The sequence below is a fragment of the Mauremys reevesii genome, linkage group 6 (assembly GCF_016161935.1).
Source record: "Mauremys reevesii isolate NIE-2019 linkage group 6, ASM1616193v1, whole genome shotgun sequence".
Taxonomy (NCBI): Eukaryota; Metazoa; Chordata; order Testudines; family Geoemydidae; genus Mauremys; species Mauremys reevesii.
The window spans coordinates 89,687,869-89,709,353 of record NC_052628.1 but is presented as its reverse complement, the minus strand read 5'-3'; the positions used below and the strand labels follow the sequence as shown (position 1 = coordinate 89,709,353).

Sequence of the window (21,485 nt, the reverse complement as noted above, 5' to 3'; positions counted from 1 at the left end):
TGTTTGACTTTCCCATAAGCCACATTCATCTTTTGTAAGTTGAATATTCTAGCTGATGATGAGGCATCTTTGGCCTCTTTCTCAAAGGTCATTGGCTTTGCTTTCACATTCTTCATTCATCTTCTCGTCTCCCAATTAGACCACTGTTAGGTACTGTTCCCCCCTCTGTTAGCGTTGATTACCACTGGGCCACTAAAGCATGTTTAGTAACAAGAACATCTATGTTTCAGTAAGCGCTTGTAATAGTCTCCAGTTACAGCAGTACATTTGCAAGGCATAAGAAATATTGACTAGTTGGGTTTTAGTGGTGCTCGGGTGAGGCTTAAATATTTTTTTCTCAGTGTCCTGTTTATTTTAGAATCTGCGTAATTAACTTTGGGGATTTTTTATGCTTCTGTACCTCTGCTCACAACTTTAAAGCATATTGTCAGCTACAAAAACCTAACTAGATATTTTTTCTAATAACGTATGTCTGTGAACTATGTTCTAGTCAATTCATAATCGTTGGCTTCTTAGAGATTGTTATGAGATCACCAACCAACAATAACTTCTGCACAATGCACTCTTCCCACAGTGAAATAGTAAAAATAAACAGACTACTAGAAAGATAGGAAAGTTGTCCATATATACTTGAATATCTGTATCAGAGATAGTGAATAGGAAAAATCTCTATAATAAAAAGTCTATTTAATAGTGATTATCTAGTACACTGTTAAATGAAGCTTTTACAGCTTATTTACTATCTTAAATAAATTTCTTCTTGTAGTTTTGTAAAGACAGCTGAGTAATTCTAGTATTTTGCCTCTTATGCATTCATTGGACCCATCTATTAAAACTTTTAATTTACTACAGTACAGCAGTAGGCAACATTTACGTTGGGATAAAGAAAATATACTATATCCTATCTATATCCATACACCATAATATTTTATTTACACTATTATCTTTCTAGTGTACACATTATACATAGGACTTCGTAAAGGTAATGGTACTATAATAAGAATATCCAACAGGCATTAAAATGGCACTTAAAAATGTCAACCAGAATTTTAACAAACTGTTAATCTGCCACTCTATCCCTCATTTTTAATATATGATATCAGACATTTAGTCTGAAGAACCTAGAAACTATCTAGGCACAGGTGGAGTGGTGGATCATCTTCTAATAAAGGCATTTTTACTAGGCTTTATATTTCACATTCTTGCCAAAAATATTTAGGAAAAAATTTGTTTGAGCTTGTAATGCTATTATCTTTAGCACTGAGAGCATAGAATAAAGTCTTTATTAATGTGATCAATCACATTCCTGGTCAGAATTACATGCTACATCTTTGCATAGGTTTTGAATTTGTCTCTGATAATTTTAACTGTTGTGTAATTGGGTTAAGAGATCATCATCAACTTTAAATCTAGTTGTGTGTTAACTTTAAAAAATTGCTTCTGTTGTAAATAATTCTTCCTGTCAAAAATCTGTATATAAATTGTATACGATATCTGAACTTGCTGAGCAGTACTGTCTATTAGAGTGAATTTGGTAAATCCCTCAGTTCCCCCACTTCACCATGACACATGATGTTCAGGGCAATTAATTTACTTAGAGTTCAGCTCCTATGGTAACGAGCACATTTATAAATATCTAATCTGGATAGATTCCCATTTTCCAAGAAAATACAGGTTCAGTTTAGCTACAGTAAAGCTTCAACCTAACTGGTCAATTCTCCTAAGGCAGAGAAAAGAGAGTTTTGGAATGACCTTTTCTGCCATGCACAGCATCAAATGATACTTTGATTTGATATTCAGCAGCAGCATTAATAGTGACTTTAACCTGACTTCACCCATTTTTTAATGAAGAAAATCTTTCTTATATAAGCTGATCAGCTGCTTATTTTATGTTCCAGCATCTTCACTTCAAGTGACCTGCATTTTCTTCTAGTTTCTATGTACCAGTCTCATTAACTGGTCTGATCATGGAAAGTAGCCTCTTAAAATAGAGGGACCAGAGTTAAAACAAAATTAGAACTAGGAGATCATTGTCTAAACTTGAGCCAAATTCAACCCTGTAAAAGGATGCGTCTCCCCTTGTAGCTGCTTGTGCCTGAGCTACATTTGGCCTAGTATGCTAACAATATAAATTCATCATGCTTGGCTTTTTGGTTTGACTCATACTCTTATCTGGAAGTGGGTAATGGTTTAAAAGTGTGTTGCTTTTTTTTTAATAAAACAACAATCAGTCTTGTGAAGCTAAACTGTATCTCCAGTGTATTCATGAGACAATAAAGAAATGATGAAAATTCCTCCAATGCTCTGACATGAGTGATACAATGAATAACCTCTTAAAGTGCAGCTTTACTCTGAAAAGGGACTAGAGTTACTAATGCTTATTCTTATTGCCTTCCACAGTCAACATTGCTGAGAGGTGAGTTGGGTTCTGTTCCTCCTTGCGCATCAACAACAGACTTGTTCATCTAGTTCCAATCAGCTACACCTGTGCAAATCCATTATCAGCTGTGGTGTGTCATTAAGGGCATACTTTGATCTCTAGAACCTGTATTATTGGTGATAATGTGCAAGATGGAAAGAATCCAGCTTGACTCTCAGATCCCAGGTTGAGTTTGAAGGTCTGGTAGTTTGGAAGGGAGGCATAAAGTCAACTCTGAACATTTGCCATGTAACTCACTGCCAGCCAGTAAATATAGAACCCAACATACCAACCCTAGAGTCTCACTTTTCAAAGCAAACGTGCACAAGAATACCAATGGCTTTCCCTTTCCAATTTTGTCAACTAAACAAGGGCAGGTCTTCACTACCCGCTGGATTGGCAGGTAGTGATCGATCTATCAGGGGTCGTTTATCGCGTCTAGTGTAGACGCGATAAAATCAATCCCTGATCGCGCTCCCCGTCGACTCCGGAACTCCAGCTCGCAAGAGGTGGAAACAGAGTCAAGGGGGGAGCAGCAGCGGTCGACTCGCCACAGTCCTCATCACAGCCAGGTAAGTCAACCTAAGATATGCCGACTTCAGCTACGCTATTCGTGTAGCTGGAGTTGCTTATCTTAGGTTGACCCCCCGCTAGTGTAGACCTGGGCCAAGTCTGTGTCACAAGCGAGTTCCCATTTGATTAAATTGGAAACTTCAGAAAAAGGACCCACACCTGTGACCTGTGAGCACTTTCTAGACAAAAGCATTGTCATTATAACATATTCTTCTAAGAAACTGGCTGACCTGTTTAGCGTTGGCATTAGAGCTGCAGTAACTTCATGACCAGTACAGTAGTTAGGTTTCTGTCCGTTGAAGTTTTTAAACAAGAATGCCTTCTGTTCTGAAGTCTGGCTTTCTTCTAAGGTGCTGTTTGGTAGGTCATCTTCATCTTTAACTTATGTTATAGTTGAAACTTGATCAGAACTTGTTGCCCATCTTAATTTGAGCCCTGCAAAATGAATAAACATAGAGAGGATGAACCGGGAATGAACAATGGTGTCCCTTTTTAAATAAAGTAACCACTTTAATACAGATAACTTTCTGATTGAAGAACAATATTTTAAGGCACAAGTTTTTCTCAGTGTGAGCTTAGATACATTTTGTGCTTAAACATCTCTTTAGCACAGCATTTTATTTACCTTAGTAAAATATTTTCAGTGTCATTAAGTGTTCTAATATGAAGCGTAGAACAAATGGATAATGGATAAAGTAAAAAATCTTCCTAAGGAAACTTTGGACCACATCCTGCAAAATGTTGAGCGCACTCAGATTCTAGTGAGCTCAGTGAGAGTTGTAGCTGTGTTTGTATGTTACAGATCATGTATCTAGTATATAAGGGAAATATTTCCTTCACATAATACGACACTCAAAAAAACCCATGAACTCTGTTTTTAATGTTAATAGTTCACAGTGTGAAACCGTGTTCAAATAGATACTTTTGCTCAGATAGTGTGATGATGAGGGCCATAAAGTATCTGCGCAGATAGGTTAAAAAACAAAATCCACATTGCAGTCAATGAATAGACCAATTAGCTTGTCCTTTTTTAGATGGAATTCCAGAAAACTCCAGAAAAAAACTTGCTTCTAATCAGTTATGCTGGTTTAATTCCACTGACTTCATTGAAGCTAATTCTGATTTACAGGAGTGGTGTGAGAGCAGAATCAGGCCTAATAGTCTTCGTTAGTGTGACTTAACTGTTCTGAAAGCTGTACTTGCAACAGATTAGATGTGAGAATTTCAAAAACTTCCAAATCCCATTAAATATCAAAGGGACTTGTTCTGCTAAATCATTTAGGCACTTATGAAAATCCCACCCTAGATTCCAAAGTGGATTTAAAAATTCCTGGAGTGTGAGTGGTGGCCATTTGATGTGATTAACTAGCAATATCAACCCTTTGGAACCTCATGTTGAATGTGACATCAGTGCCACAATAATAAACAAACAAAAATATCAATATACCAAACACATTTGAATGTCAGTGGCTGAGAAAAATCACACACTTAACACCCATTTTTATTTGTTGTCCCCTCGACAGTATAATGCAAGTCACTATGAGGTGATCCCAACACCGATGCAGCAAGTGACAGATTACTGGTGCAATAAAGCATGTTTTAACCCCTCTGCTTCCTTGAATAACTTAAGATAGAACAATCAATGGCAAGAATGGGGTTGCTGCTGCACTGAGCCACGGAAGGGCAAAAAAATTAAAACTTAAACTTGTCTCAGACAGTAGCTTTTCTAACACCGCTTCTACTGGGCATAGGCCTGCCAACTTGCCTGCATTTTCTGGGTGACCGCTGAACATTTATTTTCACCTGCTCACTCTCAAATGCTTTCATATTCCTCCTTTTAAAGTGCTGGAGGTTGACTAGGATTCTTCTAGCTTCTTCAAGTAGCAGTATTTCTCACCTGTGAGAAATGTGGGGGAAGCCTTTTGGGTTTTGTTGTATCAGTGATGGTTTTGTTTTGTTTGTGGGATGGGGAGGAGAGAAATTCTGGAAGTGGAGGCAAAGACCAACTTTTTCTTCCCCTTTCTCCCTCCTTCCTGTTCCTGCTGCCCCATCCCCATCCCTACCCACACAGCACTACGTTCCAGGGCAGGGGAAGAGACACGCCAAAAAGCTGTGGATCTGGCTCCATAGTCTCCTTGAAGCAGATCTTCCCAGCCTCTGGAGTTGAGCACTGTGTGGGGGAGGAGTAGCCAGGCCACCCACACCCAGCTTCCAGCCGTCTCAAACCAGGACCAGCAAACTTCCTGCAACAGCCCCAGCAGCCATTTTGAATCCTACACATAGTGGGATCAAAATCACACACATTTTCTTAGGGTATGTCTATACTTACCTGCCAGGTCGACGCGTAGCGTTCGACTTCTCGGAGTTAGAACTATCGCGTCGAATCTAGACGCGATAGTTCGAACTCCGAACGCGCTCCCGTCGACTCCGGAACTCCACCACCGCGAACGGCGGTGGCGGAGTCGACAGGGGAACCGTAGACTTCGATCCCGCGGCGTCTGGACGGGTGAGTACTTTGAACTAAGGTAGTTCAAGTTCAGCTACGCTATTCGCGTAGCTGAACTTGCGTACCTTAGTTCGACACCCCCCCCTTAGTATAGACCAGGCCTTACTGTGCTATGGATCCCAAGTCCTGCTGCAGCATCTGAGTTCAGTATGGGATTGTGGGCCATGGTTCCTCTCCTGCTCCATGACAAACACCCCTATTTGGCCTGGCCTGGCCCTGCTGGTTAGCACGGCATGCAGCAGAGTAGGAAATGTAACAATATTTTATTGTAAAGAAGACAAAGGTTTCCAATCTTTTTTCAGCGACTTGATACTACACTGAAATGAAGTGCTACAGCACATCCAGATGAAACTGTTCAAAACTATGCATCTCTCATGGTCCCTCCAGTAGCCCCTGTCTATCAGTGCAGTGAGGAGAGAGACGGGGTTGGGAGAAGAGAGGATCAGAAGAAGAAGTGGGGGGCTGTATACTATATATCTCACACATTCTTTCTGAAAAGCTGACAGTCCATGATCCAGTCTGTGCTGAGGTTATATGTTGTAACCCATCTTGCCGCGCACACACTTCTCTGACTTTCTATTAAGCTCATAAACCACTCACTTCACAAACCACTCACTAACCACTCATGTGATGCATTATCAGTTCATGGAGCATCTGCCCAAATAAAAAGTGTTCCTAAAACAACCTCTTCAGGAATTAATGCAAACACCTAAGTCATTTAAAATCCTATTTGTTACACATGCGCTGGAACTTTCACTACTCCAAAGGGGTGAGGAGGGGTGTGTGGAGGTGTGATTGTTTTTTCAGCCATGGGATTGGATACAGTTTTTGTGTTAGTTTTGAGGGGAGGGGAGTTTAGTAGCAAAACAATTGGGTGTTTTTCTGCTAGCCACTTCTAAGGTCATCAGGACCAGCCAATGAGAAGTGATGTTAACCCAGCCAGTCACTGAACACCAGGAAATGCCCTGTGTTACATTAATTGTTGAGGTCATACAGTGAAAATTTGGGATACGAAAGGAGTTTATGCAGAAGGTTTGATTTTGTTTGTAAGGAGGACCATTTCAGTTGGTGTGTGCAGAACATTTCTGGAGTGTTAATTCCCTGCACCTGGGGCCATCAGATTGTTTGAATCCTCTCCTAGCATTTAATTCAGCTTGTATTGCTATTTCAACCAAACTGGCACCTTGCATGTGCATGGTTATTATTCATTTTTATTAATGTGGGATTGAAAAATAAAATATAACTTTCTAGACCTTATGGTAGCAAAGCATTCTTCCAAGTATGAACTATGTATAAACTGGAGCTATGCCAGATTCTTTAATCTGCAGATATTTTCATGACTCAAAAACGGGGGCTGATTGAGAGGTTAGAGTAGCAGAGACTTCAAAGGAGCTAGGAGACCCTGAGGTAGGACAGTGAGCAGAAAACAAGAGAAGAAACGGCCACAAAGTGATATTTCACTATTATTATTAGTATCATGCTGCCTAGGAGCCCATTACACTAGGGGCTGTACAAACATCATATTCTATTATAGGAAAAGGAAAAAGTGGAGTGAAGCCAAGGAGGAAAGACAACACAGGGAAGGAAATGTAGTCAGGTATATTTTAAAGCTGACTAATAGAAAGTCGATTGACACTACGCAACAGTTAAATGTAATATCATAAACAGTACAGCTCTCTCATATAAATGCAGGCTTCATGGGGAAATGAACTTTGGGTGTATGGAAGGACAGGTATTTTTCACTCTTACTGGTACACTTTAGTCCTTGGACTAGTGCATTTCAGAAACCCTGTTTAATTGCTGAAGGCAAAAATTCTTTATAATGGGGAAGGAATAGATCCACTGCTTTCCCGGTGAAGAGATGGTGGTGTTAGAATAGATAAAAACACATCCTCTCCTTTGCATTGCTGAACAGTTTACTTAAGTGGAGATATATGGGGAAAAAACAGCACCACTGCAAATGGAGCATGTTTTGGTGGTGCAGCCTTTCCAGCCCCATCACACTACGGTGGATTCCATGTTTAGACTGCAGAGTGGTACATGAGAGGTTCCAGACTGTAAAAGAGAAAAATAACATAGGGACTTACCCTGTTAACCTGAGAGGAGAAATGGAGTCATGCCAGATACACTTTTTCTCTAGGCCTATTAAACTTCTGGACATTTGTGGTAATTTGACTTGAACCATCTCACCAGAGCCTAAAGTGGTGGTTATAATTGCACTGTCCAGAAAATGCTGCAAATAAATTTGGCAGGTGGAAAAAGGCTGTAGTACCTGGATAACTAGACAAGGTACAGAACTATCAGGATTACTGGAAGCCTGAGAAATATGGAAATTTAACTTCTGAATTGCTTTCATGGACAAGGTCATTCCCTGTAAAAATTACTTTCAGATAAGACCCTAATCACGTAGGAGCAGACTTCAGAGCATGATGCTGAGAGCCCTGGCAAAGGAGCAGCTGTGGTAGTTATTGCCACAGATCTGGGGGTCAGGGATTACAACCTGACAGAAGCTTAGGCTGAGAGAGAAATCCTGGAAGTAAGGAATAGAATCCAGGAATGGAGTAAATCCAGGGTTTATGGAAGGAAAAAGGGGCATGAGCATGCATACCCCCGGAAACGCTTGCCTGGATGATGGCCCTTTACTGCCTGCATCTCAGTAGTTGTCTTTTTATTGTGTACTTTGAAAGAGGAAAAAAATCCATAAAACCGATTAATTTTTAAACTTGTGAAAATCACCATACTCTTTTTTTAATGGATTTTTATAACTGAGCAATATAGTGTACAATTTATTCAGTGGTGCAGCATGATACTTTCCTACTGGTACTAAGCGGTAATTTTGGTTTGACTTCTCAGTACTAATAATGTCCACCCTCTTTGCTAACAGATGCTAATCTGGAGTACTTCCCACATGGTCAGCTTGCTAGTGCATGCTTGACTTCTAGCTCCCGGACATTGACATTTGAACAGGAGGCTGGGACCATCCAAGAGGAGAAGATGATTGCCACAGTAGAAAGAGGATGGGGAGAGAAATCCTTGTCTTCTCAAGACAATGCAATACCTCCGATTAATCTAACAGATGACCAGCTTGCCTCTGGCCTCTATGGTAACTATCTGCAGAGACATAGCTCTGTTAATGCTGTATAGAGGTAGGAGGAATACTTCCAGAAGAAACAGAAGTGAAGGGGAGGGACATTGTGAGTGCTATCATGTCCCGTCGATATTTAATTTTTAAATGGTAGGTTACAGTGTAATGTAAAATGGTTCAGTACAGTTTGTTAATGATTTATCAGACAAAATCTAATAAGAGATAAATGTGGCTTAACATTTGCTACCCTTTAATGCCTGGTACATAGATATTTTGTAATTGTAGTGTGTTTAATAAGTTGACTTACTTCAATGAATATTTAAAGTTAAATTCACCAATCTAAATAAACCTTGCCCACTCCCCAGTTAAATGAGTATTTGTCAGACATGTTTCCTGTGCATAGATGTTATAAAAATATCTAGCCTTCTCTTCCAACAAATTGGCAACTTCAGTGTTGGCACTCAAATACTTGTCATTTGACACCAAGAATTAGGATTTTCTTGACAGACTAACTGAACCCGTTTCAATGGTCTGAAAATTGACACCAGCAACAAAACAGTAAAAGTGTATCTGTCTCCAGGTTGCCATCAAGCAAACTAAAACACCCCCTTAGATAACCTTATCTCTCAGTTTTCTGCTTCTGGACCTGATTTTATGGGTAGCTTTTTGTGTTTGTGTTTCCTGCACACAAACAACAATAGTTTGTTTGTAACTTTAATGTGCCAGTGACTCTGTATATAGAAGAAATAAGACAAATCCACCTTAAATCTACAGGTTAAATAAAGAGCTGTTTGTTTTAAGATGATCTAAAACAAGCAGTTACACCCAAAGGTGGTGCAAAACTTGTACTGATGCATGCATTTGACACTCTCTCCAACAGTATGTGCAAATAATGAAAGTACACTGAAGTCCATCATGAAGAAAAGGGATGGGGAAAAGGATTTGAATGGTGCAAAGAAGAATCTGCAATTTGTTGGTATAAATGGAGGGTAAGAGGAATCCTGTCTTTAAAAATATCTGACTATTCAATTTATCAAAACACTTTTCTTCCTTTTCCCAGGACAAAACAAGGGAAGTATACATAGTGGTGCAGCAATTCTCTCAGAATTTTGAGAGAGCAATCTTGAAGGGCATGAATTAGAGGGGGAGAGAAATGAAATTTTTGTCTGGGATGATTTTACTGAGACCTTTCATTGCTGTGCCTTGTTTTGTTTTTGTTTTTATGGAAGCTACCATGTCACACATGGTCCCAAATCTAAGTTTTTGTATATATAAGCTTTTACAAAACTTACTACCAAACAAACAGACACAGACCCATGGGAACACTTCTAATTTCACTAGAATTGTTTTTCAACACATACGGTTTTAATAAAGAGTGGACAATCAAAATATTGCAGTATTATGCTATCTGTATGAGATCAAGAAGTGAAATAGACTAAAGTAAACATAAGTAGTGAAAAACAAATTTTAGCTTAAAAATCTTTGTTTTAAAATGTTATCAATTTCAGAATGTTACATCAAATTATCAGCTAAAGAAGGAACTTTCAGATAGCCACATCATTGTCTTTTTTAAATGCTTTGTTGTTAAAGAAAAAGCCAAAGACTTTAAAAGGTAATTGAAAAGTAAAGCCTGAACATCTTACCTACACATTAAACAATTACTTACTATTGTAGTTGTAGTTACAGTTTTGTCATTGACTGCAGTGGGGCTGAGATTTCACCTATTTCTGCAGATGTGAGGATGTACATGTAAACAATCACTGAGGATCACATGTGTTCTTTAAAAACTCAGTAGAAAGCAGGTAATTCATTAGAATCAGTTTCAAAATGGTCTAACCCCCCATTATTTTTAATCTAAAAAGACAAAAGTTTTCCCATCATCATAGCAAACAAAAAAAGGTGTATGGGGGGGAATTGCTTCTGATCATAGATAACATTAGCTTGGCAGGGAAAAGGATGGAAGCCCAAGGCAACAAATTCCCCTCTAAACAGGAGTTTGTCTTTCCCTTGAGCGGCTCAGGTAATATTTAGGGTTGTAAGAAGGTTTCTACAGATAAAAGGGATGTTTCTCTCTTTTCCCCCCTACCAGTTGCATTACACAGTCTCAGTCATGGGACAATGTGAATGTAATGGTCAAAGTGTCAGAGAGAAAATATGGTTTAGCAGAGATTTATTTAGGCATTAACTCTTAAATAAGTATTCTAAAATTATTTGGAAGATTTTTATCCTCATTTTTGACTATCAAAGAATTTAATGATCAAATCTAATCAGCTGCCTCATTCTCTTGAGTTAATGAAGAATTACCCAGTAATCTAATATTGGATGTCTTACTAACATTTTTCTGTTGTTTCAATTTTTCTGTGTATGATTAGAATTATCTTCAGAAATTGTCTCACTGGCTGTTGTCCTATTTAATTGCTATTTCAGGTCTGAAGCTAAGGCCCCAGTGCACAAGAGCATATCTTTTCAACAAAACACTAAGAATGTGTCATGGGACATAAGCACATAATTAAAGTTAAGCATGTGCTTAATTGCTTTCCTGAATTGAGGGCTTACTGTGCAACCTTTTGTCAAGCCTCTTAATTTCTTTGCATCTGCATTCCCCCATCTATGTAAAATGGGGATGATCTTTATCTCAGAGTGGTCTTGATGTTTGATTAATACTTGTAAAAGGCTTTGAGGTTCTTTGGATAGCAATGGATAGTAATATATATGTGCAAAGTATTAGTTTAATCTGGCATTGGTCAAATATCGAATGTCACTGAATGAAATCTTTCATGGAATATTTCTACACCTCTCAATTGCCATCAAGGTATGAAACCACATCGAGTGACGAGTCTAGTTCAGAAGAGAGTTCTTCCTCAGAGTCAGATGATGAGTGTGAAGGCAATGAGTATTCCCACCAGGAGGAGAGGCGCAGCCGGCATAAGATGGAAGGAGGACATCATGAGCTTAATGCTGAAGATGTTGGGTGTGTTGGGGTGAATGAAGAGGTGCAGGCTCAAGAGAGTGATCCTGAAAAGGTTGAAATCAGAGAGAGGTGTGGTATATTTCCCTGTTTAATATATAATATGGCGCTAGAGCTGCATAGAGCAGGCCTTTTTATTTTCAGTAGCATATCCTCATCATTGCTAATTACTGTGTTCTGGAAAGCACAAAACTAGACTCTTACTGGCATGCTACCCACTTCCTGTGTCACTAGGTCAATGGAGACTATCCTTTAAAAACTGTAATTTTAGGCTTGTTTTGAGTACGCCTCTTCCTGATAGTGTATTCTTTGCTGTTCTCCATTCAACTCTTTGAATACTATACTCAGCAGGATCCCAATATGTAAATACTAAACTTCTCCCTGATTTATCTGCATATGCTTGTTAAAAATGTAGCCAGGGATGGTAATCCCAGAAGAGAGGGATTGTTACAGTAAAAGGATTCTCTGTGAATAGTAAGAACATATCAGAGGATTATGGTTTCTTGCCACTTTTATTGTTTTTAATTGACTATGTTCTTGTAATATACATGCTTGCCCCATGTCCAATTTAAAATAGTCCGTTTATAACTAGGTCCCGGTTATTTATAGCCAGTACAGGCCATCCCCTGATAACCCATGGCACTCATTTTTAAAAACAAAAAAGGATAACACTTTCCTAACCACCTCATCAGAAAAAAGCCAGAGCAAACAGATGAATCTTGCACCAGGCCCTGCAGGTCAACAGACTGAACACTTACCACTCATCCATACTAGTCTTGAACTTGGGGCCTGTCATCAGAAATGCCTCAGCTGATTTCAGCTGCCATGATGATGCATTGGCGGGGTGTGTTGTGTCAGGTGGATCAAGTCCCAGACCATGTAAATTAAAGTTTCCATCATGCATTATACAGCATACCACTACCAAGCTTCTTTTTAATAAGGTTGCCTAGTGATGAGCTAGGAAAGATAGCATTGGACAGGCAATACTTACCCTTTACATAGGTGGCAGATAGTACTGTGTTGTGGGTTGCTGCCTGCTACATAACAAGTACTGTAAGAATAGAGAGAGGGGTCTTAAATCTGAACCAAGATAAAATACCCATTTAACACATAAGGTTTGCTAAAATGTAAAATGCTAAGAGTGCACTTACTTGTAAAAATAAATGTGGCGTCATAATGGCCACTGCTGCTCCATGTAGACATGTGTCCTATGGGGCTGTGATTCCTAAAGCATTCTAGTGTGTTGTGCATTAATTGGTCTGTGCAGACCCTGCTGGTGTGCTCTAGAAGTACCCTAGTGCAGGGGTCCCCAACCCCCGGGCCTGTTAGGAACCGGGCCGCGAACCGACCCCTAGCACATCAAGCGGCGTGTCTCCAGCGGGGCCCCTGAGTCCCGCCCCCTCAGAGCCACGTGGTGAGGGGGCGGGGCTGCGAGCTCCGGGCTGAGCTCAGCTGCCTCCGCTCGGTGTGGAGCTCCCAGCCCCGCCCCCTCACCACGCAGCTCGGAGCGGGACGGAGCTCAGGCCCCGCCGGAGGCACGTCGCAGCTGTCGGGCGAGGCGCTGAGGCTGCGGGTGAGGAGGGAGCCGGGGGTAAGAGGCTGGGGCCAGGGGGGTTGGCTAAGGGGCAGGGAGTCCTGGGGACAGTCAGGGCACAGAGAGGGGGCGGTCGGGGGCAGGGAATGGGGGGGGGGTTGGATTGTGGGTGTTCCGGGGGGGGTCTGTCAGGACTCAGCGGGGGGGGGGGGGATAGGGGTTGGGGCAGTCAGGGGACAGGGAGCAGGGGTGGGGTCCCAGGGTGGTGGGGGTCTCTGGGGGATGGTGAGGGGACAAGGAGCAGGATGGGTCAGGGATTCTGAGGGGGGCAGGCAATCGGGGGGGCAGGAAGTGGGTGGGCGTCAGATAGGGGGCAGGGCTCCCACTAATTCTGCATTATGGTCAGTTGTATAATTATTTCATTATATATTACAATAATAATAGAAATAAAAGTACAAAAATAAATGTAATGTGCTTGAATCGTCCCAAAACCATCCCACAGGTCCGCGGAATTTTTTTTTTCTACGAAACCGGTCCCTGGTGCCAAAAAAGTTGGGTACCGCTGCCCTAGTGCACTGTAATATAGTGCAGTTTCAAACAACACTACATTGAAGCACAGTAGGGAACTTTTAGTGCTCACTAGCAGAGTCTACATGGACCCATTAGTAAGTAACACATTTACGCACTTCAGAAATCACATAATCCCATAGGCTGCGTTGCTGTTCCATGTAGACAAGCCCTTTAGATAATAGTTATTCAGCTGTGGTATTTCAATGGGGATAAAACTTAATAGCAAAACATATTTGTATTTATCTACTGCTAAATAACAAGTATGCACCACTACTAAATAGTTAAGGGTTATTAATAAACGTGTTTAGGCGGTAACTTTTAAAGTCTTCTCTGTTTTATTTATACAGTGCCATAGGTGGGTCTGACATTTGAGACAAAATAAAAATGACAGGTCTATTCCGCAAGGAACTTGCATTTAAATTTCGATTTAATACGTAGCAAGGGATGATAAATGGTGAATGGAGAGGGAAGAAGGTTACAGTGGTGAAGAGTATGAGATAAGCCTTTTATTTTTAACCAGATTGGACTGTCTAGGTCAGAGCCCCAGGTGCTGTCCTACAAGCACAGATGCAGTAGGTGTGCAGAAGCATAACCATGTGATTTTTAACATCAGATTTCACGTGAAGTGTCAAAGCTAGGAAAAACTGCTTTATGTCACTGGAAAGCTAAAACCTCCAACTTTCCCGTGGACGTGTCTTCTATCCCTAGTGCTTCATAAAAGACTATTGCTTGAAATTGTCGCTGGTCTCTCAGACCATGCGAAAACAGGCCATTTCCCACAGACAGGCATGTGATCAGCAACCTGGGCAGTTCAACTCCAGTTGCTACATTCATATCTTTTAGCTCTTCTTCTCATTTTAAAATAAATATATTGCAGTTTGGGAACCATGTCAATCATGAGGGATGGGGAAGAGGTCAGTGATGGAAAAGTAACAGGGATTTGAAGGAGCAGAGTGAAATCACATGTTGAACAGGGATTAGCAAGGGTGCTCCTGGCATATGGGGTGTAATGAGAAAAGGCAAGAAGCCAGAGCTTACATTGCTTCTCACCCGTTAGTTTGATTTCCTTTTAATGCTGGTAACAGTTACCTCTGAGAGTACAGAATGTAATTGGCATTTCATGTAAAGGGTAAGTGCATCTAAAACTCAGGAGTTAAATATTGCTCAACTTTATTAGTACTAATTATCTTGCTGGGGCATCTGGGAAACCTACTTTTTGTTCTGTGGTTGAAGTGCAATGGTGTAGCCTGTTCTTCTTTTCACACTGAAAACTGCTGCCAGGATGGATTCCACAGTTCAGCAGTTGTGGCAGGGCTAGAACCATTTGCTCCTTTGAAAGTTTTTGAAAAGTTACAAGATAAAACATTTAAATCAAGAGGAACTAATTTACAAATGCCTTTTTATTTTGGTTTTGCTCCACAGGTATGAATTAAGTGAAAAGATGTTGTCTGCATGTAATCTACTTAAAAACAACCTAGATGATCCCAAGGCCTTAGCCAGCAAAGACATGGTAAGTCCAGTCCAGTGTAAAGTCACTGCTCTGAATGTTTCTCACTTATTCAGTCTCTTTTAGCATAAGTCAGGGTAACTTCCTGTTTTCGGGACTGTAAATTACATAGTTGGGCCGAATAAAGACTGTCTTTAGACAGTCTCAGAATGTCATTTCTGGTTTCACATCAGAAGACTTTTGTCAACCAGCCCATGCATCCTACTGCATGCCAGGAATGTACTCATCCAAAAGACAAGCACATAAAAATAGTATTACTTATTAAAGGGCAGTTTCATTGCATCAGTCCATTCCACTTATATTTTAGAAAGTGTTGTGCTAATGTGGCTGGCAAGGTTGGATGTGGATTTGGTAACCACACTCCTGTGGGAAAATATACGGCTTCGGGAGTTAGCATTCCTTTTGATTACAAAAGTACAGAGTATGTTCTGATGTGGAATGTGCTCTGCCTCTTTCCAAACACAGACGTACATACTGTTTCTTTCTCAGTTGTGAAAATAGTCTTAATATAGTGCAAACAAGCAGAATGAGGTTGCTGTGCTAATATTATCTTAAAGAAATAATATCACTTGTTAAATATGGAAATTACCTCCATTTGTGCATTTTGTGCGGGTTTTCTGAAGATGAATGAATGTAGATTGCTGTAAATATAATGTGAAATTGTGTTCTGTACTTACAACTGCAACTTTTATAACTGGAGGAGGTGTGAGATACAATTATCAAATGCGTGACTGCCAGTGATGGGAAGCACTGCAGCCCCTGATTTCCAGGTGCTCAGCACCTCTGATAATCAGGCCAAAGGTCTCTAACTTAATGTCTTTCTAGTTCTGATTTGGGCCTGACATTGTTGGTTAATGTATGGATGACATATAGTTTTAATCTCTATATTAGTCCTGCCTGCTCTGGTAGTTTTTCGTGAAAAGAACAAACTTTCAAGCCTAGTGGGTGTTAAAAGTGTCCATAATGAGATAATCAGACGATTGTTTTTGCCCAGCAAGGGTAATCTGAACTTGTGCATTATGTTTCATGCTCAAACTGTTTGCAAGCACAAGTGGTTCTCTGTAGTTGAGAATTCCAGTCTAATCCGCTCTTGTTCTCTTTATCTGCAAGCTAGAAATGAACCTTGTGCAAAATGTTCAAACTTGGGCATCCAACGTTAGTCACCTAAATAAGTGGTCTGATCTTTTACCAAGGTATTGAGCATTCTTAGCTCCCAGTTACATTAGTGGGAGCTGCAGGACACTTTTATTTAGATGCCTAAATATGAGGTGCCTGAATGTAGGCATCCACATGTAGAAAGCATTGTCCTTATTCACAGTTTGATATTTGCTATTTACAAAACAGCATATTGGTGAAATGTTGGTGTAGACTGCTTTCAAAAGTAAGAAAATATTTCTGTTTGTAACACTAAAGGGCATTCTGTATTAATAATTATTGTTTGAGTGTTTCTCTTTGGTAGTGCTCACAATATGCTAGGTGTTATATAAACAAAAGGGACTGTACTAACAGTTTACATCCTAAAAGTTGTATGTTATCAAGCATAATGCCATGGCATAGGTAATAAAACAAGACGTAAAGAAAAACACTATCCTTCCTTTGAGACGCTTACAATCTCTGGCCCTGATTCTGTCTCAAGATCTGCTAACACAAGTGCCAGGGGCAGCACCAGCAAATACTGATGCAGCATAAGGGCCTAAAGAAACACATTGAGTGAATACACCATTGATTGCCCCTGGATTTCTTGATGAGAGTTAAGTTTCCCTGCCTGTGAGGCTTTGTATTGAAGGGAGCAGTGCTGGGGAGAGACCAGAACTAGAGAATGGAGAGGGAGGGAAGGGAGAAATATCTGAGTCCTTCCAGGTTAGAATGAAGACACCTTGGTGAGGCAATATAGGGAAACTTGCACTGTAGCTGTGTACTTGAAAAACTTCATTGTCCATTGCTGTTAGTCTGGGACATTTCCCTAAAACAAGACTAATAGATACACTTAGTTATTAAGTGTGTAAGGAGAGAGTTACCATCCCAAGCCCTGCTCCTATCAGTCAGCACTTGATACCTATGAATTCTGGTGCCAGTCATTTGTCGAACTTAGTACCACCAGAGAGACAGGCAAGCTCCCTGGAAATTAGGTGAGATGGGTAGAAATTAACAACCTCTAAGTTTCACATGGAGATTTGTGGGAGGAGAAGATTTCATTTTTATTTCTTGGGTTTGAGTTGAATACTTTCGGCCCACATGTGACTAAAGAAGTCTTGGTTTCCTGAACTGCCAGCTCATGGGCCAGAAAACACTATAAATAGTGCATCCATCTGAAAATCTTTTTGTCTTGTTTTTGGCAGAGATTTTGTTTAAATACCATCCAGCATGAGTGGTTTCGTGTATCGAGTCAAAAGTCAGCTGTTCCTGCAATGGTTGGAGACTACATAGCTGCTTTTGAAGAGCTTTCTCCCCCTGTCCTCCGACACATAATCAACATGGCAGATGGGAATGGCAACACAGCTCTGCATTATAGTGTGTCACACTCTAACTTTGAGATTGTAAAGCTGCTTTTGGATGCAAGTAGGTTGGCTGTTTTTGAGGGGATTTTGGGATGGTGGGTGGTGTTTGTTTGTTTGGTTTTTTGTGTGTGATCCTCACAGGTAACATCCCGCCGGTCAGCTCCAGAATTCTGGGTTTGGGCTTCCTCCAGAATTTTAATTCTAGAACAGCACAGTGCAATTTCACACTAAAACAGCACTGGGAAGTAGGGATTCCAGACTTGCTTCAGAGGTGATGGTTTTTGTTTAACTTGCAGAAGAGAAGGCAGTGTTGTCTAGTTGTTAGACTAGGCAATTGGCATCTAGCTTCCTAGGTTAGATTCCAGACTTTGCCAGTGACTTGCTGAATGGCTAATCTAGCCACTGACTTAGAGGTTGAGCCTGGCCACCGCCTCAGCACCTGTTCACGGCCCTGATGGCAAATGGAGACTGTAAAGGTGCAGCAGCAGCCAGGGGAGAGGAGCAGTGTGGGGCTGCCACATGTAGCCCTATGCTGCCCCCTTTGCAGCCCAGTGTAAGGGGGGGAGGGAAGAAAGGAGTGGTAGGAGGGAGAGTTGCCATAGTGACTGCTTTGGGCTGCAGTTCAGGCAGTGGACAGCCCAGGTAAGGCTGCTATAAATTAGAGCTGGCCCCCGGCAGAAGGTGGATAGCGTAAGGGTAAGCCAGACCCCACCCCACCTCACATGCGCTCTGTGAGGTACAGAACAGAATTTGTCACTGCAAAATAGCTACAATACTTACCTGCCGTACCTCAAAAGGGTGTAGAGAGGCTTGATTAATGCTAGTAAAGTGGTTTGAGGTTCCCAAATGAAAGGTGCTATGCTAATGATTGTTCAACAACAAAAATAGAAACACCAGCTAGAGAATGAACGGATCTTAATGTAATGTAACAATGCAGCACATCCAGCACCAAAGACTTCCTCGTCCGTCGACAGGAAAACAAGCACTTCAAATGCTGTAGGCTGGCTTGAACGCAGGCTGGGTGGAAGCAATGAGTCACTGCAGGAGAATGTGGGCAATGTCTAGGGCACAGTGAAATGTGACAGGACTGAGTTCTAATGTAAGCTCTAGACTATGTTGGAAAGAATTTTCTCTCTTACCTCCCTGAATATATCAAGGTAGCATGAGCACACTGCTGCTGTTCTTCTTCAGGCCACAATAGCCAGTGTAGTTGCATTAGTAATTAAATGAAGTGACTGGAATTGGAAATGCCAACTATTATGGGCTAGTGCCGTGTGAAAAGGATTGTTGCACCAGGCATCCTGTTAAAAGGTTTAAACATAGTGGAATTCCTTCGTAAGTGTCCGTGTGGACAGCCCTTCCTTTAATTACTGTATGTGAATGGTCACTAGCTGCATGAAACAGTGAACTTCCCAAATCAGGTATGTGCATAGGCGCAAAAGCCCCAGCTGGCAAGGATGGAGTGAGTTGTAATAGCGCACAGTGTCTCTCAACCTTTTGCAATCTGTCACCCAGTGTCACAATAGAAAAAAGGTTCAGAACCCTTCCCTCCCATCTAGCTATAAAGAAAGGGAGGGTAGTTGAGAACTCATTTCCTATGAGGCATTTTAATGCTTAGGCAGACCAGGCAAGTAAGAATGGCTTCAGCTGGCACTACCACAAGGTGTAGCATCTGTCACCCGCAGCAAGCAGCACTTAAAAGGGGTCAGATTCTTTTCTGCCCTTTGAAAACCTTTGATCCTTTCAGCTGGATTCCCCACTGGTAACTGAGGGGCCAACATGTTGGCACTGGAAAGCAAGCATGGATCTCTGTAGTTGGTTATAGCTAGTATAATTGACTGCCACTCCTCTGAGAGGTGGATGCCTACGTTTTCTCACACCTTCCCATCCTGCTTTTTCTTCCCTCATCACTTTTGCAAATGCCATTTTTGTCTGAAAAACAGGGAGAAACATGAAGATGTTGCTGTGAATTTTTTTTCCAGAGGTAAATCTGCAGTGGAGCTGAAACTTCAAGCCTCTTGCAGAAACCTTATATGAATCCCCTCTCGCCCTCCAAATGATAATTAAAATATGAACACATTCAAAAGGTACTGGATGGTAAATGAGTACTAGCCCCACTGAACTCAAGAATTTTAGGACTGGTGTATTAGGTTGGAACAAAAAGAACAGCTCTATTAGTTCCCGACACCTCCTCAGAGGACTTACTGTATTTGTTCCCAGACAAGTAGTTGTTAGAGCTTGAAACCTTTTAACTGGAAAGCCTTTTCTAAAACTCCAAAACAGGTCAGAGTAGCTTGTGCAAAACGTTAAAATGGTTAGCACCAATGTAAGTAGCTAAAGGAAAATGAGCTGTGAGGGAACCTTTTGGTCTTGAATTTCATTGGCCAAAATCACTGACTATTTCGTTTTTGGAATGAGGATTCCCTAAATGTAATTAACAGGCTCACCCAGATGGCCTGCCCCCAAATTCCAACCTTAGGCTGGTATTGTATGTAATATTCTTGTAAAATTTCCAATCATTTTTTAAAATTTAACTGTGCCTCAACAGTGACAAATAAATTGCTTCGTGTCCTTTCTGTGGCACGTATGTCATACATGTAATGAAGAAGAATTATTTTCTTTTTTTGGTTCAAGAGCACCTTTTTTTCCTCAGCTTTCCTTTGAATGCTTTCATTATGTGAGCGACTACTGCAGATTCAATAGGCTGTTCTAATACCAATTTATTCAGTTCATTAGTACAATTCCTGCTTTCCAAAGAAACTATCTCATTCCTCTGCAGATGTTTGTAACGTAAATCATCAGAACAAGGCTGGCTATACCCCCATCATGCTGGCTGCTCTTGCAGCTGTGGAGGCTGAGAAAGACATGCGAATAGTGGAAGAACTCTTTGGCTGTGGGGACGTGAATGCTAAAGCCAGTCAGGTCAGTACTGTCGCACTCAGATACCATTCAAAGCTGTTTTGCTTTGTAAATTGAATATAAAGTTGCCTTTATTGCAACTGCAGAGCAGATGTGTGACTTTGCATTAGTTCAGAGTTTGCACTGACTGTACGCCACCAGTCACTGCCTCTTGACATCTGTGTGTATGGTTTTGGTTCCTGTTTACAAAATGGAGCCATGGAAAAATATTTGAGCTTTAAATAAGATTTTTCTTTTTCAAGTGCCTCAACTGTCCCTCTTTCAGTTTTGGGGGGGCACTGTGTGGAAAAACAAAACTGAATTTTGGGAGAAGTTTGTAAACTCTGTAGAACTCGTAGCTCATTATACTTTGTAAGATATTGTTACCCCCAACTTTTCTCCTAAAGCGAATCTTCTCTTGTGATCGTTTTGACTTCTTTAAGCAGTTGCAGATGAGAGTGAGTATGTGCATGTGCTTGGTTGGTTGTTAATTTTTGCTGTGATTTTCCTCACAGGCCGGCCAAACTGCTCTGATGCTGGCAGTAAGTCATGGACGGATAGACATGGTTAAAGCTCTGCTGGCCTGTGGTGCAGATGTCAATATCCAGGATGATGAGGGCTCTACTGCTCTGATGTGTGCTAGTGAACATGGACATGTAGAGATAGTGAAGCTCTTGCTGGCTCAACCCGGATGTAATGGCACCCTGCAGGACAATGTGAGTTGCCTTTCCAGACACTGCTCTACCTTTCGACGAGATAACTTTTGGAATGTTGATTTCTTTTTGACGGAATGTAGAGATTCAAAGATCTACTTACATGAAATTTATGGCTGACAACCTGAAGTAGAAATGCCAGAATCTTCTTATTAGTCATAGTGCATGCTGTGATTATTTTTCTTTTAAATACATGATTTTCTGAGCACTTCCA

At 40.9% G+C, this 21,485-nt stretch overlaps 1 protein-coding gene across 4 annotated transcripts in view; it reads left to right on the top strand.

Annotated features, from left to right (window-relative positions):
* The window catches only part of KANK1 (KN motif and ankyrin repeat domains 1), a 170,328-nt gene that overhangs the window by 144,016 nt on the left and 4,827 nt on the right, over window positions 1-21,485 (top strand). For 3 of the 4 annotated variants that reach the window (XM_039544070.1, XM_039544068.1, XM_039544069.1), the window contains 7 exons: window positions 8,383-8,601; window positions 9,464-9,572; window positions 11,396-11,623; window positions 15,078-15,165; window positions 17,502-17,721; window positions 20,440-20,582; window positions 21,074-21,274. In XM_039544070.1, coding sequence (XP_039400004.1) covers window positions 8,383-8,601; window positions 9,464-9,572; window positions 11,396-11,623; window positions 15,078-15,165; window positions 17,502-17,721; window positions 20,440-20,582; window positions 21,074-21,274 — 1,208 coding nt within the window. The remainder of the gene's footprint in view (window positions 1-8,382; window positions 8,602-9,463; window positions 9,573-11,395; window positions 11,624-15,077; window positions 15,166-17,501; window positions 17,722-20,439; window positions 20,583-21,073; window positions 21,275-21,485) is intronic. The other variant, XM_039544071.1, reaches the window with a different exon arrangement.